Source organism: Folsomia candida, unplaced genomic scaffold (assembly GCF_002217175.1).
Source record: "Folsomia candida strain VU population unplaced genomic scaffold, ASM221717v1 Fcan01_Sc005, whole genome shotgun sequence".
NCBI lineage: Eukaryota > Metazoa > Arthropoda > Collembola > Entomobryomorpha > Isotomidae > Folsomia > Folsomia candida.
The window spans coordinates 5,756,430-5,775,263 of NW_019091197.1; the positions used below are offsets into that span (position 1 = coordinate 5,756,430).

General features: G+C 37.7%; 1 protein-coding gene and 1 long non-coding RNA gene across 2 annotated transcripts; both read right to left on the bottom strand.

The window, feature by feature from the left end:
- Positions 1–437: 437 nt before the first annotated feature.
- On the bottom strand, positions 438–7,162 carry LOC110850433 (prolyl 4-hydroxylase subunit alpha-2). Its single transcript, XM_022097864.2, has 5 exons — positions 3,662–7,162; positions 3,361–3,569; positions 2,457–2,869; positions 1,813–2,042; positions 438–1,578 (listed from the first exon to the last, which is right to left on the bottom strand). Exons 1-5 carry the CDS (start codon positions 3,722–3,724, stop codon positions 1,342–1,344), a joined length of 1,152 nt encoding a protein of 383 aa, XP_021953556.1. The 5' UTR covers positions 3,725–7,162; the 3' UTR covers positions 438–1,341.
- Positions 7,163–14,035: 6,873 nt separating this feature from the next.
- LOC118435556 lies at positions 14,036–15,865 on the bottom strand. Its single transcript, XR_004834860.1, has 2 exons — positions 14,768–15,865; positions 14,036–14,678 (listed from the first exon to the last, which is right to left on the bottom strand). It is a non-coding gene; the product is annotated as an uncharacterized LOC118435556 (long non-coding RNA).
- Between the last annotated feature and the right edge of the window lie 2,969 nt (positions 15,866–18,834).

The following is an 18,834-nucleotide window of genomic DNA, read 5'->3' on the forward strand; positions in this document are numbered from 1 at the left end:
AAACCATGATGAAATTCTGCATCAATAATGCAAAATAAGTTGTCAAAATAGATATAGAACTTTTATATAAATCAATTGCTCACTTGCTGCGCAGGGCGAGCTATTTAATTATGTAAAATCGAAATACCCGTTACCCGTGCGGGTAGTAGTAGCTACCCGCAGACAAACGGGTACCCGCAATTTCGTGCGGGTATGCGGGTAACGGGTACCCGGCCCGTTACCCGCGGCAACCTTACAGGAAACTAAATAAATGAGTCATCGAGACTATAAGGAAAACCGGATAATACTTGTGCCTAAAATTATTGATACCATTCTTAATTCAATTAAGCATAATAAAGTTTGTTAATTTGATATATTTAGTGGTGGAGCCTACCGACCTACCTCTTAGCGATAATGGATTAATGCGCAAAGTAGAATTATTTATGAAACTTTACCCATCATTGGTATATCATTTATTCATATTAAACATCGCAATAAAAATTACTAATACAATAATAATAATCATGAATGTGACGCAGATTAGAAATTGCACCTTCACCCCAGTACATCTGATGTCTGGATAGATTTCATTGCTAGACATCCGTATCAACCTAAATTTAGTTCGTCATTCATTTCCCGTAGGAATTTTACGGGGTAAAAAAAATTCTAGCAACGAAAATTAATTTTTTGGCAGCCTGTTTTCCGCTAGGAAAATTCAGATTTGCTTAAATTGTAATTTAGATTTTAAGTGAGATTTTTATTTTAGTTTCGTAGAAAACTACAAATACATAAAAATGTTTCGAATAAAATGGACAATCGCTTCCCTGGCGTTTGTTCTTGTCCTGGAATTTGCGAAATCTGAGAATAATTCTGTTTCTGATGGTATGGTTCGTCTCTCAACGAGTTTTGCAAGAATCTGGGAAGATTTGTGGAATCAGAAACTTTGAAGTAATTAATTTTTCAATCTAACCGTAAGCATTGATTTGCTTTTGTTAGTGAAAAAATTATCGTCGCAAAAATGCTGTACAAAATCAAACAAAACGAATGAATTGCAAAAAATTGGAATTTTATTTTCAGTCGGATTAACAATATTTGTTATCATATTGTGTCTGTCATACGGTTCAATGACGTTCACCAAAAAGGCCGTCATGCTGCGAAAATTTCCCATGGTGTGGAATAGCTAATAGAAAGTGCGGGTTCGTATCCCACTAGGGTAACCACTTTTTAACCTATGAGCGATTCCGTATTAAACTCATAAACTAATACTCCAAACCTTAAATGTTTATTTTAACTATTCATATTTAATAAACCAACTATGCGGGATCAGGAATTAAAAAAAAATAGAGTTATATTACGATCAACTCAGAGCTGGGAATTTATGTCACACTTTCTACTAAAAGCATTCCCATCATTTTTAACCCATTTTGACGCTGTCCACTTCACCCCCAAGGGAATCGGACAGGCAGCGTGGAGCCATCTCTTGTCCACGGTCCCATTTCGCCACCGGCTGTGCCAAAAAATGGCGTCACCTTCTCTCGGTGCCACGGCGACACCAGCGACCGGAAATACGGTAGATCCGCCAAGTTCGACCGTGTTCAACTAAAAAAATAAATACAGTTTCAAAAATAAAGCGAGATTCTTGAGGAATTTTCAAATTAATTTTACAAAAATTATGTTTAGTAATATCCTTCAGAAAAAGATAAATACTGTTCTTTCAAAAAAGTAGAGATACTATTTGCACAAACTGCCAAATAACCTGCCAGATTTTTCTAGCTCAATTTTTTTAACGAACACTAATGAGATTTGCAGAACTTTTTTTTAAATTTCACCCACGTAAATTAGCATTGTCGAAATCCGATCTAAATAAAGTGAACTGTCCTCCGCCGAGTTTGAAAAGATGGAGTAGGCGTCATGATGTGGGGAAATTTGACCCACGAGAGAGTACAGGGTCACCCTCAGCTTTTCCGATGCTATATTTCCCACGACGCTTAATCCAGTGGTCAACTCGAGTTTTCGAGCAATCCAGACATTCTGGTCCCTGGCGACATCGACATCTTCAAACCCTGTAAAAATTGTGTTACACTTAAATTGAAGAAGTATTTCTGGCAGATTTTTGAATCACAATGGCAAATTTGCCCATGTTTCGGGACAAAATATTTTAGAAAGTTTGTAAAATCGTGAAAATATGCTAAATATGTATGTACTTCTCATTTCGTTAATTATTTGAGATGCACTCTTAAAAATAAAGTCGGAAAACGCGCTTTTTTGTCAACCCGCGCATTATAATTTTTTTCGCCTACTATCACGATCTTTAATAATAAACGAGTTAACATACGCAACGTTCTAAGCTGCAAATAGCCCTTATTGCGCCTACTCCCTCAGAAAGCATTCATTTTTCAAAAGGCTTCCATTATTTTTAAGAGTGTATCCTACACTAACTTTTTTGCAATTCGATGATTTAAGACCTTAAAACTTACACGCAAAACCAGCCACGCTTGGTTCTCCTTGTTGCCAATGGGAGGGTGGTTCCTGAAATGGCATTTCCGGTAAGGAAATTTCCTTCAATTTTTTAACCCATTGGGTCGGAATGTAGTCCCGGAACATGACCAGTCCGTCCGGATCATCAGTTAACTGTTCCACTCGGACGGGTAGAAGGGGACCATGTGGCCCCTTAATGTACTGGTAGTCGTACCAACACCCCCTCAATTTCCAACCTCCCCTCAAAGTATCGCCCGCCCGACAAAGGGCGAGTGTAGCATAGTGAGAAGCGGTAAGGTCCGCTTCCATCTCGGCTAGCGTGGCGTCCTTCCACTTTTCTAGGTTGCGAAATTTGATGGGGGCCGCGTCCGGGTGTGTGGCGAGCGGGTGTTCGAACAAGTGAAGATTTTTACTAAATAAGTAAAAAATGCATGAAAAGTATTTGCGAGAATCTTTTTAGATTAAAATTGTGTTGGATTATGTATGTGAAAGGCCAGGATAATTTTGTAACCTCGTTTCCCCTGTAACTATTTAGATAATCATAAGCAACTAATTCAAGATATGCAAGTGACAGTTTGAAATTCTCGATTTTAAGATAACCTGAAATTTAAATTTGTCTCATTTGGTGACAAGTTTATTTATAAATTAGATAAAGTTTCCGAAACATATATTTCATAAAATATAATGAAGCCTACATATTTCGTAATTGATTTGCATGCAATACTAAACCTTAAATAAAAACTAAAACTGTCCAATGGAGTAGAAAATTTAAATTGTACACAAATTTTGATCAATTGTTGTATCATCTTCAATTTTACAAAAATATGACCACATTTTACACAAATTTATTTAGTGTGCGGACACTTTAATAGTTCACATTATTAATCTACAACAGAGCTGTACCTTTCATCTGTAAAAGCCTCATCATGTCGCCTCACCAATTCTGCCCAGACTTGTTCGTGTCCCGGAATCTTTTTATCTTTGGCAAGTCGAAGCCATGCCGCAGATGCCGTAAATTCCTTAAATTCTATGGCCGCCTCTGCAATTTCTAGAATGTGCTCGAATGGGAGTGAAATCCCCGTCTCAGTTTTCCCAATACGTCCAACAGCCAGCTAAGAAACAATAAACAGATTTCTAATTAAGTATCAAAAAGTAATTTGAAGAACTGTCAAAATCCAAGTAAATTCATTCCATAAATTCTCACATCTTCTGGCTCCAGGTCAAAAATGTACTGAAGTTTGAACACATTTCCTAGCACGGCCCCCATGTCGTGTTCGTCCCGCCAATGGGCACTTACATTTAGTAACCTCTGTAACGATTCTAACTCGTCTGGGAAAGTTTAAGGAGAATCATTATCTCAGAGATGCAAAATATAAATCAATAAATTCTTAGAGCTCTGCATAAATCTGGATTTAGTCGGACTGGGATTAATTCAAATCTGGATTCGAATCCAAAATGGGCAAATCTTCAAAAAAAAAGGATATTATCAGGATTTGAATCAAACTCGGATTCTTGCATAAGAATCTTAGACTCTTAGAAACTCGGTATTCAAAAATGAGCTGTATTGATACATATGTGACTCTACCGCTTTGGTATTAAACGGTTGCATAAATTCAGTAATGAAATAATACCACGTAATAATCATTCTATTACTAGACAGTATTAAATATTGTACCATATGATATTAATTTTGTAAATTTATTACCAAGTCATTATCACGTCGGTAAAGTCACATACCAATATCGGATTTTACTGATTTTCTAGGAATGTATTGATAAGGCTTCTGTTGGGCTCGAATTTACTCTAATCCCGGGTTAGTAATCTGGATTCGGGTTGTGCCCGAACCCTCATTCATATTCGGATTCGAGATGGGAAAATTCGTAAATACAAGGATTTGGATTTTAATCGAACTACTCGGATTCGTGTCGAGCACTATATACAAATAAATGATTCATAAAATTAAACTATTAAATATAATCGAACCATAATTTCCCCTCTGGTGAATATCGCCCATAAGTTTGTCCAACAAGTACACATATCTGCTTATCATGGCGTACGCCGCGATGGGGTTACTCGCCACATCCCACACGTCCAAGTTCCCCCTCGCGAGTTTATAATCCTCCAAATATTCGGGAACGTATGGGAAACTTTTCACAAAATGGGACGACTCCTTAGCCAATTTATGAATTTCTGTGGAAATCAAAACTTCTGACTTGGCCAAGGCCGCTAAGTTAACGATGGATAACCCATTATAGGAAGCATTCACCAACGAAGATTTTAGCAGGAATATTGATAAAAAGATGGAAAATAGAAACATTTCGTGAAAAAGATCTGAGCAAGAAAGGGATCTGAATTATTGACGCGGAGTCAGTTAATTATGAATGCCTGCTTAAGTAAATAAATGAAAGTGCATTGTTCTTCGGTCGATCATATTTACAAATTGTAAATTACAATTTCATTTTCATGTGTGGAGAATATTTATTTGTGAAAGAGAAAGTTGCTTTGTTTTACAGTATCAAGATTTAAATACGTGCCAAGAAACAATGCCGATTTTTAATTGGCCAGCACTTGTATTGATTTGATAGTCATGGTAACAATTGAACATGGATTTTGGGATTGGGGAGTTTCGTGGCCTCCATGCTCTTTGCCGTGCATCCCATCCACACGGAAGCTGTAAGTACTATACATTTTTTTTTACCTTCGCATCCATTTTATTTTCACTTTATTGCTTTCAATTTCACCGATTTTTTCATGTGTGTGTCTCTCCAAAATGGGAAAGCGGATTATGTTTAAGAAACAAACTGGGATTTGATCTATTTATTATTATTTTTGCATTTCCTGGTAACCATAATGGTGAAGCACTTCCTCAATTGTTAGCACGTTAAGGAGAGAAATTTTCTAAAAAATACATTGTTTATAAAAAATTCCATCTCGAAGTTTTGTAAAAGTTTTGACTCTCAAAATTTCAAAAACAATACATATATGGATATTCATGTCACTCGAAAAAATCTTTATTTGCGAAATCGATGTGGCGAAGGACTTATTTTAAATGAAAACGATACAAGAAAATTTCTTATGATTTGCGAAAAGTAATTTACGACGATAATAAGTAGATGCCTTTTTGTGTGGCATAATTCAGAATTCATAATTCATGGCTGTCCATGATGTTATTTACGTCGTTCGTTGTTATCGTGGCCTTTAATTACGTTACGTGTCGAATGTTTGCCGAAGTGCCGGGCTTCGCGTATTTCTGGACGCCATACTTATCCAGCTCGTTAATCGGGTTGATAAAATTTTTGCTATCGGTTTTAATCTACCTGAATACAGGGACGGGTGAGGTTCTGAAGAAGTGGGGTTCCAGCAGGTGGGCATGCCCGATGGGGACTGGGGTGAACGGTAAGGTGTTGAAATCTCTTAATCTGCTCTCTTGGGAGTGTGGAACGATTATCGATTCTACTGGGTAGGCAATGCGTATAAATTTGAGTATTTCAGTAGTATTGGTGATTATACGTGGAATTTGTTATTGTCCTTTCCAAATTAGAGTTTCTTGGGGCCGTATTAATAACGACCTAAGGTGTGAAAAGACACTTACACTTAAACAAAAGACAAAATTCCTATAATAAATATGTTGAATGGAAATATTTATTTTGAAAATTTCATCAATTTCATGTTAGAAGAATCTATGCAGGAATTTTTTGAATAGCATAAAGTAGGTTATCCAATTTGTGTGACATGTGGTAGGCCCACGTTGATGACAACCAATAATGATGCACTCGAAATAAAGTTGTAATAAAATCCATAAAATTGTCATTATCACATAACGGTTGGCTTAGTTTATCCTTACCCAACTGTAAAAAATATTTTCCGGTTGTAACATTTCATTTCACCTCGGTAAAGACAGTTTCTAGCTGACTAGGTGGCGGATTATTTAATTCTCCTTATATTGTCCTCCATCTTTTTTCCATTACTTGTCATGATTATACAAATTTCTATAAAAATATGTAAACACTAACAATAATGGACCAAGTAGTTTTAGAGTCGCAGTTTGTTTTTGTTTTTATATAACGCGTTCACTCTTTTTTCCGACCTTCAATTCAAGATCTTCTAGCCTTAAACATGATGAGAAATTACTTAGATATACCAAATTAAAGCTTATAATTTGATTTATCAAAAAAAACATATTCGCGAGAAAAGAAACCGCGCATTCCCCCGTAGCGAGGCTCTAAGGGGACATTCCTAAACCTTACGAAAGACGCTTAGAATAGGCGCTTCATAAATTATAGCAATTGTGTCATGAATTGGAAACCAGTTTATATTAACTGATATTTGTTGACATGTTAATAAAGGATTACTTGACTTGACTTGATGAGTAGTTTCTTTAGCTTAAAATATACCTAAAGAAGCTGAATGCAGAACGATGCCAAACTCACCGATACTGAACCTGGACCTGAAATTTGTACGTAAATGCCAAAGTATCAATTTAATTGCGTTCAATGAAACCATTAAATTCCGTTCCGTTGCATCTTGATTGACAGCTCAGCCCAATTTTGTCACAGGAGGATAGCTAAATGTGCAGTGTCAGTTATCCTTTACGTATTTCTGCCAAAAACACTTTCAACCTCCAATTAAAATTTTTCAAAATGCACTTGTGCTGCTCTAATGTGTACATGAAACATAATTAGGTTTTTCGATTTGTATGAAACACAATTTAGTTATCAGTCATCCATCATCATCAACCCTAAAACCAGTCAAAGCCTAGTAGGTCAGCGATATTTTACCATTACTAGTCTGTCCGTTGAAACACAAATATACATACATATTTAGCCTACTTAGGTAACAATAAAATGCGTGTGTTATCAGTCATTACAACAATCATAGCCCTGTTTCCCACCCTAGCAACTAGCAGGGTTTATCAAGAAATTTCCTCATGTTTGACACACGTCTTCATTGCAAAAACCATCCAAACCGAGGTGCATCAACTTGACACAAATCTGTTTCATACTGTGACTGCTCTGCAAACGATACATTTTTCTCAGAATTACACTCTCACCAACCGATTATTTCATGCTGTTAGTGACACCCATCGAAAACACAGCCACTGTACCATACACCTCCACACCATGGGGAGTTACTCCAGGAGCGTGGCGGAATATGGCCATTCTTTGTCCAACATTATGACCTACCTCCAAAATACTGTTCTACCAAACAAGTCTCCTACAAATGTTGGTGAACCTTCCTTAAGTAGCAGTCCATCCCTTGTGATCCTCCTCCTCAGCGGGGAACCTACCCTAGAAGAAACCGTATTTGAAACGAACGTCGTAACCATACTACACGATACGCTGTTCTATGGCAGCTCCTACTTTGCTGTTAGGAATTCCCAGATGTTTCCCCTGTGTCTGCACTGCCATTTGTTGGGCCCTGCTATACAAACATTAGACACGCCTCCAGATGGCGTTATATGGACCACAGAAAATGTGCAATCCCTTGAACCGCTACACCAAAACTGGGAAAAGTTTAACAAAAACTTTCACCATCTCACATTTTACACAGGCTCCGGAGGTTTCATGGGTAGTCCCACACCCTTAGGCAAAAGCTGCTTGGACAGAGTAAACCCGGATAAAACGAATGTCGCCTCGGTCGACTACTGTATTGCATTTGTCATCAGTAGAAAATATAATTTCACCCTTCACCATATTCAAAGTCCGGCCATGATAAGGAGCAGTTTACAAGTTTCGTTCAACACAAAGTACAACCGGGAAAATCATTTTATTAAAAAAACCTCACAATTCCGATTCCTGTACGATCCCTACTGCTCACAACAACTCGGCTTCTCTTTGCGTTTATACGTTCACAAGAACCAAACTCGGATCAACGTTGCTTTCGCGCTAGCCTCAGTATTTCATTACACGACCTGGTCCCTTGTAGTAGTCTTTCTTACTGTGTACGGAGTACTTTGTTGGGTAATGTTTTCCCTTAAATTTGAAAAAGTCCCGCCAATGTCAGACATTGTTTTGTCCCTCTTCATTATGTCTCTCGGTCAGAGCAATGTTCAGCACAACCTCCGTTGCAGAGATTGTAGTGCATCCTTTGGATACTTGGGGTTGACCTATACAATCTTAGTCTTCATCCTGGCGACCGCCTACTCGGGTAATTTCATCTCATTCTTTGTCGCACAACCTGGGATAAACTTACCGAAAAATATTCGTCCAGCCGTGTCCACCAAGGAGGTCACCCTACTAACGACATCTTTGGTAGTTACGGTATGGGAGTTTTCAGAGAGGTATTTGAAAAATCAAATGATTGGCCAAGAATTGCAAATTGGGGAGCACACAAAAAGTAGCGTTACCTGGTTGACGGATTTTTACAACAAGGTGTATGAGCCGCAGGGGGACGTTGCAATCAAACCAGTTAGAGACATCCTATTCAATTTATCGTATGGCTGTTCCCTTCACCTGATCAAAAGGGACTTTAATGAAGAGCCTAAAAACGTTTCGGTAACGGTGGATGACCATGGGATTTTCGGGTTTATAAATACCAAAGGTGATACTCAACTGGCGGAAGAAATTGCGGGGATGTCCGGAAATTTTGCCGCCCTGGATCACTACTCGTATAATGGGAAGGATCTGACGATAGATTCCGGGACTATGGTAATTGCAGTTCAGGCCATCTTTATGGGTAATGTGTTTCATGACCATTTAGGCCGGATGGATAACACCGGACTGTTCCAAAGGTGGAAGGAACAACGGGATAATAATTGGAGTGTTAAATTGGAAAGGGAGAAATGGATGGATTCCATGAGAAAATATGGGATAAATCCGAATAAAGGATTGTTTTCGAGGGGTGGACCAGATCAACCTGGACTAGAATTTCGTGGGGTATATGGCGTAATTCAATTGATGGCTGTGCTCACCGGGGTCGCTGGCGTAGTCTTTGTTATAGAGTGCGCGTGGAAATATTCCAGATAATTAATCTGAAAAATGGACAGTTGTAGTAAAAAATTGGATTAATCATAATTTTAAATGTAGCAGTCAATCTAACAAATCTGGTGTAAAAATACTTAATACAGCGATGCCACACCAGGTGAATTAAAAAAAACGAGGACTGGGGAAAGCACGTTTATTTTAGCTCCCCATTGATCCCATCTATATGGAGTTGGTTCCCTGAATATGTAAACCAGATATCCAGCAAACTCATTATCTAATTGGTTCGTGTAAAGTTAGGTAAAAATTGTGTGCGGCGGCAGCGTCGATATTTCTGTGCCTGATTGGGATTCAATCATTCAAGGTTTTAGGATTTTTAAAATGTTGTAACCCGTACCACTGGTACTGATCAAACCAGTGATACGGGTCCTAAAATGCCCCACCTCCTGGAGAAATCTCTTCTCTCTTCCATCTGGCAGTCAATTTCCTTCAGTTTGCTTTCTCTTGCATCAAACGAGGTCCTTTCTCGCCTTATTCCTCTCTAGGCAATTCAGTCTAAACTCTCCATTGAGCAGCATATAAAATTCTATCTTCTCTCTAAATAATATTTTGTAGCAACATTACTACGAGCTAATTGTGAAATAAATAGTTTATTCATTAGAGAATATTTCTTTTTGTTGCCCATTTCACTCAACATATTTATGTACTTCCGAATAGACAGGGTGACCACCCCTGTCTATTCGGTCGAGAATTAGGTCGAGACAGGGCTGCTAGTACATAAATACACATTTCACACATACATACGCCACAAGGGAAGAATATCTCATAGTACTGCAACCCCTGGGCGTTAGAATGTGTGTTGAGTTTTAGAAAATCTCAAGAACGAAATTTAAATCTTCAAAGTAAATGTGCAACAAAACACCACTTTTTAAATGCATCTTTTAAAAAAAGCAGGTATTCAATTTCGAGCATATGCGTAATCCATTTTTCACAGGAATCCAAATTTGAGGAATGATTAAAACAAACAAATTTATGCATTATCATACATTAATTAATTGATAACTATGGTCACTACCCTACCTATGTAAGCTTGATACTTTACAAATCGATTTTGCAAATATTTATTTACATTGTGCAATAACCATAAATTTAATTAAAACATTACCAACTTATACATATCTAGAATTATCAAATTATCAGAATTATCACATTATAAAAATTATCAATTATCTAGAAAATTAGCTAGAATTATCAAAATCGATCTAAAAGTATTTTTGACAAAATTATTTTTGGGCATGAATAATGCATAGAATATATTTTTGGTCGGTGCTATTAAACGCATAAAACATTAATATGCAGCAATTTTATGCAGCCGCCTTTTAACGGAAGAAACGCTGTTTTTCCTAAAAATAAAAATATGCATTGCTTTCTCAAAGAGATCGATTTTACAAAAAATGTCCCTCACTTATACTCAAAAAAGATCAATTTTACTTTGGTTGGTGTTCTTTCTAAATTCTACACATTATTTAATCGGGTTCTTTTTTTAGGTGTTAAGTTTCTACTCAGGAGGACAACCCTTCACCGACAAAGTCACCGATCTTGATGCCCTTTGGATATGTCGTAGTACTAGGTGAGTCTAGCACAAGTGTGCAAGGATTTCATCCCATGGCCCCATTTGTGCCCGCCACACCCACTCAAAGGTGCGGAAAACACGAAAAATACCCTGTTTTGGTTCATTCAAAAATTCACCGAAAATCCAATTTTGCTCGGATTTTCAAAAAAATAACATATTCTTGATCCCAGATAGTTGCTTTATCATATCCAATATCAAACTCAATTTTTTTGAAATTTTGATTTTTTCCAAATCATACCTCTGCCATGAAATTTTTAATATTGAAAAAATTAAAAAAGTTGAGTTTGATCCTTGATATGATAAAGCAACTATCTGGGATCAAGAATCTGTAATTTTTTTGAAAATCCGAGCAAAATTGGATTTTTGGCGAAGGTTTTAGTGCGGCTAGTTTAGCATGGGGCGCTCCTTCAAAGAGGTGTGGCGGGCGCAAATGGGGCCATGGAATGAAATCCTTCCACACTTGTGCTAGACTCACCGAGTACTACGACATATCCAAAGGGCATCAAGATCGGTGACTTTGTCGGTGAGGGGTTGTCCTCCTCAGTAAGAACAATTTTCCGGAATTTAGTATCCAATGAAAGTTAAGAGGAATCTGTAGCAAGTTCTTTTCGAAAAGTTTATTTTTATCGCGTCTCCATGTCTGGTACCATTTAAACGTACTCGCTACAGATCTGAAAGTTCAGCTTAGAAAGATTTTTATTGTGTAAAAAACTCTTCAGTTTTGCTCCAGTTAACCATGAGCGAAGTAAAAGTTGGCAACCTTTTAATAAACCTTTAAACCTTTCAGTGTGCAAGTCAGTGTGTCGTGATTCTTTTTGTGGGCACCAAATTATTTTTGCACATGTATAATCATCAGAATGGCATAAAATGTAAAAAATACATACATATAAATGCACAAAAATGATACAGGGCGATTAACCCATGAATACGGAATTCATATTTCTCGTTGTGAGAATTTAAATTATTTTTACCCAGATTTTTTTTGGTGGGTGTTATTAAACGAATAAAAAAATTTTATGCAGTAATTTTGTGCAGGTTTTCATACCAGCGGAAATATGTACTGGTCTGTCCATAAAATAAAATAGAGCGGACGCATCAGACGACGAGAGATGAATAGGATAGACTGCTCAGTTGGTGAAGATGCTTTTTGTAAGTGGGAAAACAACTTTTGAACACGCATCCATGCTCGCTCTGGTTTTTCTCTCCACTTGATTACTTTTAATAAACCGTGTAAAACGGACGTAAAAAAGTAGCGAAGCTAATTCTTTACGTTCGTTTCACTTGGCCCCATACTCTGCGAAGTTGGAAAATGCATGAAAAGGAAAATCATTTTTTCTGGCCACCCCCACTAGTGGGCGTGCCCATGTTCGAACTTAATCTGTGGGACACCTACCAGAATAAGATGCAAAAAACGGAAATTGAAAATCTTGAATAGGAAAAAAGTTTTCCAATCTTAGTTCGTTTTCCCATGTAAAAAAAATTGTCGTGAAGCCCGTTTTGGGTCTCCGGCTAACTGCTCAGAATTTTGTACCCGCACGAGATACGGAGCGAGCCGAGCAGAATGATCTCGCAGGTGGCACTTTTTCCCACTGCTCTCCCGTCGAATAATTACACTAGAGAGTTAATTAATAATTATAACAAATGTCCCAACTAATTAATTAACTTCACTCTTAATTAATTAACGGAAGAATTATTCCAAGGCCTCCCTATTGATGGGGGAATGTGATACATCAAAATATCGGGTTTTTTATGCTGATCAAGAATATACAAATTTTTTGACCAGCAAATGCATATTTAGGTCACAAGTGAAGGTCAAAGGTCAAATTTTTTATTGCATTTTTGGACGTTTAAAGCTATTCTTAGACTTTGTCTCACTTTCCCCCATAGCGGAAAATTATTGGGGTATACTGAGATTTGTCACCTTACCTAACCGTGCGGAGCGCTAGCGATCTAACCGCACGGAATCCTGGCTAGCTAGCCCAACTAGCTAGCTCTACTAGCCATCTACTAGCTAACTCTACTAGCTAGCTTTGATAGCTAGTAGGGCTTACTAGAAGAGCGTACTCTAACTAACCTAACCTGCTCGCTCGCTTCGCCCAAAAATCTCAAAGTACCCCAACAAATTTCCGGCCTGGGGTAAAGTGAGACAAAGTCTTAGAATTGCCTGCAACGTCAAAAAATGCAATATTTTTTACATTTGACCTTTTCTTCTGACCTTAATAATATATATTTGCCGGTCAAAAAATTTATATATTCTTGATCAGGATGAAAAACCCGATATTTTGGTGTATCACATTCCCCCATCGGCGAGGAGTCCATTAGCTTGTTTTATACCGGGAATTTTATTATTTTTATTTTTTGAGAAAAAAATGAAATTGGTCGATGAATTTGAATATACCTATATCGTTATTTTGATTAAATTATACCCCATGCAGTGAATGATTTTCGTTCAGATCATTTATTGTATTGCAATATGATGCACACTTTTCTGTGTGGACGTGCTCTGGTGCCAAGTGTTGGAAGCGGCGGTGCACCGCCCCATGTTTTGGTGAACTGGGCTATCTATCTTACAAAGGAACATTTCTCATCGTGTGCGGACGCATTATTCTCTTCATTCAACCCAAATTTCGTACAGTACTTTGTGAAAGAAGCGGATGTTAATAAGGATCGAAAAGTTAGTACGGAGGAAGCAATTGCATGGTTTACGAAGGCGAAATCTGCGCTAGAAATTAAAAAGTGTCCTTACTTATGTAGAATTGATTTGAAATTACTTGATTGTAACGGTTTAACGTTTAAAATTTAATAAATCAAGTAGAATTGAGCAAAATATGGAGGAAAAAATATCTCATTATTTTAAATCACCAGGTTAAAAATAAAAATAATGAATAATAGTTTGACAAGGAAGTTTTATTAGAAATGTTTAGATTTGAAATTTAAATAATGTATTTTTATTTCCAGCTGCGTTCCAGCAAATAAATAAATGGATACGATGCCATGCCAAAAAATTGATACGCTTATCCAATTCTCTCCACTTCTTTATTTCGCAATTTTATGCTCAGCCTTGATCCGGATTTTGGTTAAAAAATACTATATTAAATTTGAATGATTTAAATCGTTGTTGGAGGACATATTAATTGATAATATTTATTATCTTGCAAACTATCGAACACATATTGTGGATTTATTATAGCCGGTCACCTTATTTGCATATTTTGACACATTCGCGAGAGACATAGAGTTTATTCAACATGGAAAGCCCGTATCGCCGAAAATGGGCATAGTGAGATTTATGCAAATGAGGTGACACGCCTAAGTAAAAGGATAGTACAGTCGTTGTTCTTCGTCAGGCAAAGTATTATCGATAAACTAGAAATCATATCACGTAAATTCAATTGTGGGATGTGTAAAATTGTTTGCTGACTATGCACATGCATGGTTACAGAGATCACAAATCAATATATTAAATTATTTTATAATAATTTATATAATTATAAATAAAGAGCGTACACTAAGGTTTTGGACAGGTCGATACAAATCACTGCAGTAGCACGAACAGTGAAGGACGTTCGAAACAGTTTGCATATGTTTATTATCCAACCCTTAGCTATTTAATGTAATTGGTGCCTAAACATGCCACACACCCCATAATGGATAGTTCAATTTTGTTGCTGGAATTTTGAGCAAAAACTTTTCGAGTCATTTTCGCATCTTCCACTCTTTAATATTCATTTGAATTTTTTGAACATATCGTGCTTACCTTGAGGCCACAAATCAGCTGACTTAGAAAATGTTACAAATTTGAAATTATTACGAAATTTCATCATATTTAGCTGATAGCTGAAAGTTAATTTTAATACATGTTAACTAAAATTTAAAATTGTGCTCCCAACAGCGGAACAAATTTTTATTAGTAGGTGCAACTTCGGAAAACTCTCCATATGGGTTGACAGTGTCAACTTGACACTATGTAAAAAAACTCATTTTTGAAATATTCAAAGCCCCTAGTGGGACGTGGTCCTGAACTAAAATAGTACCATGAGTTTCAAGAACTATCTTAAAATAATTTCTCACATGTTTACCTGTGTAATTCTAAAATCTTATGTAAATATGTAATAGTTAAGAACAGTCAAGATCAAGACTAGGGTTGGTTATCCGACGGATCGGATCGGATCGGATCGGATAGACAGTCCATCGGATCGGATAGACAGTCCATCGGATCGGATCGGATCGGATCGGATAGACAGTCCATCGGATCGGATATTTCATCATGTCGGATAATCCGATCGGATATTAGGGCCGATCCGATCCGAATCCGAGTAATCCGACGGATATCCGATCGGATCGGATAATGATCCGTACATTTTTAAAAGACAATCAAATCCGTTAATTCATTTTTTTAATGAATAAACCGTTGCAAACGAAATGTAGCAAATGGGTGAAAACACACGTAAATGTCCTTGTGGCACACCCACATCGTCTTCCAATACCTTCCCGTCATTTTCCCCAATTATCTCACATTACCCCACGTCTCATTTCGCCCCGTTTCGACATAACTCCCGCGTACTTTGAACGTACACGACTATACCTTTCGATAGACACCCCACATGGCATAATTCAAGTGGCGTCGTCTACACGGTCACACGGTCATCGTTCGTCAAAATGATGTCGATTTTCGAAATCCCCATCCCAAAATACGTCTAAAACCGTCGAAACAAAAAATTCGACACCTATTCGACACGGCGTCGTCGCCATGGCGCCGTGACCTTAATACCTACAATGCCCATCTTCGAACTCATCCATACTTCAAAAATTAGAAATACTTTGGCGAAAACCGCATCTCGATATTCGCATCCGTTCTAAAGTTATCGTGGATACAGACAGACAGACAGACAAGACATTCCCATAAAGGGGTTTTCACCCCTTAATAATTAACTTATTTAGCTAAGTACTGTAATAATTAATTACAAAAGCACATAATTATTATAAGCTAGGTAATTAATAACAATTGTTTTGTGGTATGGGAGCTGTAATTGATGACGAGATGGAGGTCGCTAGGATAATTTCCAGTATGATGGACGAAAAGTTTCGCCAATTTCGAGAGGCCTGGAGGTCAGTTGAGATTGCGAAACAAACATCAGCTCTACTTCTCTCCAGGTTGAAAACCTGGGAGTTAGAAGATGGCGAGACGTACAAAAATGCTTCACATGTCGAAGAGACATCAAAAGCATATGCAGCCAAGAAAGAGCGACCAAAGCGAACCAGACAAGAAATTAGTGATCTGAAAAAGAAAACTAAATGTCACATCTGTAAATTAAAGGGCCACTGGAAAAGTGAGTGCACCTTCAAAGATAAAGATTCTGCAAAGAAGGAACAGAAATCTGATGAAAAATCAGAAGGAGCTTATATGGCTGGTGGGCTAAGTGACCTTTGGATAAATGACTCTGGTGCAAATCGCCATTATTGTGGGCGAAAAGACTGGTTTTTCGAATATACAGAATACCCATGCCCAAAATCGGTCAGCATGGCCGATAACTCTCTCATGCTTGTAAAAGGCGTAGGAGCAGTGAAAGTGAAAGCACTTATTAACAAAGTTTGGGTAGAAATAACTATTTATCAAGTTGAATATGTGCCAGGGGGGGGGCAAATTTACTGTCAGAAAATGTTCTTCTCGACAAAGGCTTAGTAGTAAGCAAAAGCGGAAATAATCAAATTATTTATTATCGCGATGGACAGCGTGATATTGAAGCCGAACGAAGAGACGGTCTTCAAATAATGAAATTCAAGCCAATTGTAAACAGAGCGATGGCCTGTATCAAGCCTGTTGTATGGCACGAGAGATTAGCTCATATTAATTCCAAGTTTCTGAACGATACTAAGGACAAAGAGGCTGCGTATGGCCTGGAAAATATGAAGCGAGAGGATGTGAATTTCAAGTGCGAAATATGCATGAAAGCAAAGTCCAAGAAGAAGAGTTACGTTACAGTTGAAAAAACTGTAAAGTATTTGCCAGGAGAATGCTTACATTCCGATCTTGGTTATGCAAATGCAATTTCGAAAAATGGAAATTCGTACTTCCTTGTAGTAAAGGACGAAGCATCAGCTTTTAGACAAGTATATTTCCAAAAGAAAAAAGGTGAAACCGCAATGAATGTTATAGATGCGATTAACTTCATGCGTACTCAGACCGGAAATAACGTGAAGATGTTCAGATCGGATAATGGGGGCGAGTACAAATGCCAAGAATTGGTATCCTTCTTCTCTAAACGAGGAATACGATTCGGTCTCAACTCACCTCAGTGCAGTCCCAGTAATGGATTCGTAGAACGTGAAATGCGAATCGAACAAGATGCAGCGAGGTCAATGCTGATCCAAAGTCAGCTGCATGAATCGCACTGGGAGGATGCAATCCGAACTGCATGCTACGTACTCAACAGAACCTTGAGTACAAAAAATACAGAAAAAACTCCATACGAACAAGTTATAGGAAAGAAACCTACTTTACAGCATGTTCGGATTTTTGGGAGTAAAGCCTTCGCTCACATAACAAATGGACAAGGAAAGAAATTCGATGACAAAGCTACAGAATGCATTTTGGTTGGTTTTGATGCGCATTCAAAGAACTATATTTTGTATGATCCAGCGGAAGGAAAATATCACTACCAAGCTAAACATGTGAATTTTATCGAAACAAATGCTTCTCGAAGAGAGAGCATTACTAACGATGAACCTGATGAGATTATTACTACATTTTCTACCAAAGAAGTAAGAAATGATGAAACTGAACAAACAGACGGGGCAAGTGAGACAGAGGGTGAAGAAGCTGAGACTTATTCGTCAGCAAGCAATTCTCCGCAGCAAACTAACCCCAAAGTTCATCAGCACAACGAAACATGGGCAGATGAGATACAATGGGAAGCATCACAAGAAGACCGTAATTTTGTGAACACCTCCCTCCCACCACAGCCCAGTTCCTCTAAACCCAAAAGGGAGAGGCAACAAAGGAAGTTTTATCAAGCCGGCAGCGCAAATGTAGCTATGCACGCAACAAACACCGAGCCAACAACTTATTCAGCAGCTCTCAGCTCTAAATATGCTGGAGAGTGGAAGGAGGCGATGGATTCTGAAATGAGAAGTCATTCTGAAAATGGAACATGGAGACTTGTAAAACGACCCGTAGGAAAAAAGGTGCTGAAAAACCGGTGGGTTTATAAAATTAAGCACAATCCAAACGGTGAAATTGAGAAATTTAAAGCACGCTTAGTGGTGAAGGGTTTTAACCAAGTCAAAGGTGTAGATTACACTGAAACATTTGCACCAGTTAGCAGATATGAGACGATCAGAACTTTGTTGTCTGTAGCAGCAGCAAGGAAATTAAAATTAGTACAATTCGACATAGGAACAGCTTACTTGAATTCAGAACTAAAAGAAGAAGTATACATGGAACAAGCTGAAGGTTATGAAATCGGATCTGATATGGTCTACATATTGGACAAAACCTTATACGGACTGCCACAATCAGGACGGGCTTGGTTCGAGACATTTAGCGCAAAGCTGAAAGAAATGGGATATGTACAATCCAAAAGCGACAAATGTTTGTTTATGAAAACAACATCCACGGGAAAAATATACGTAGTAATATACGTTGACGATGGACTCTTTGCTGGTAAAAACAAAAAGGAGTTGCTTGCAGAAATTGAGAAGTTAAAAGCTTCATTCAAAGTTACAATTCAACCCCTTGTCAGATTTCTCGGCATTGAAATCTTACAAGTGGAGGAAGGAATATTCTTGCACCAGATTAAGTATATCGAGGATTTGCTTGAGAGA

Bases quoted from the DNA above. Each gene is read 5' to 3' on its own strand.
- LOC110850433 (XM_022097864.2), bottom strand. From the start codon at position 3,724: ATGGGGGCCGTGCTAGGAAATGTGTTCAAACTTCAGTACATTTTTGAC. The intron at 3,570-3,661 runs GTGAGAATTTAT...ATTGTTTCTTAG, and splicing joins TTGACCTGGAGCCAGAAGAT to CTGGCTGTTGGACGTATTGG. The intron at 2,043-2,456 runs GTAAGTTTTAAG...CAATTTTTACAG, and splicing joins AAGCGTGGCTGGTTTTGCGT to GGTTTGAAGATGTCGATGTC.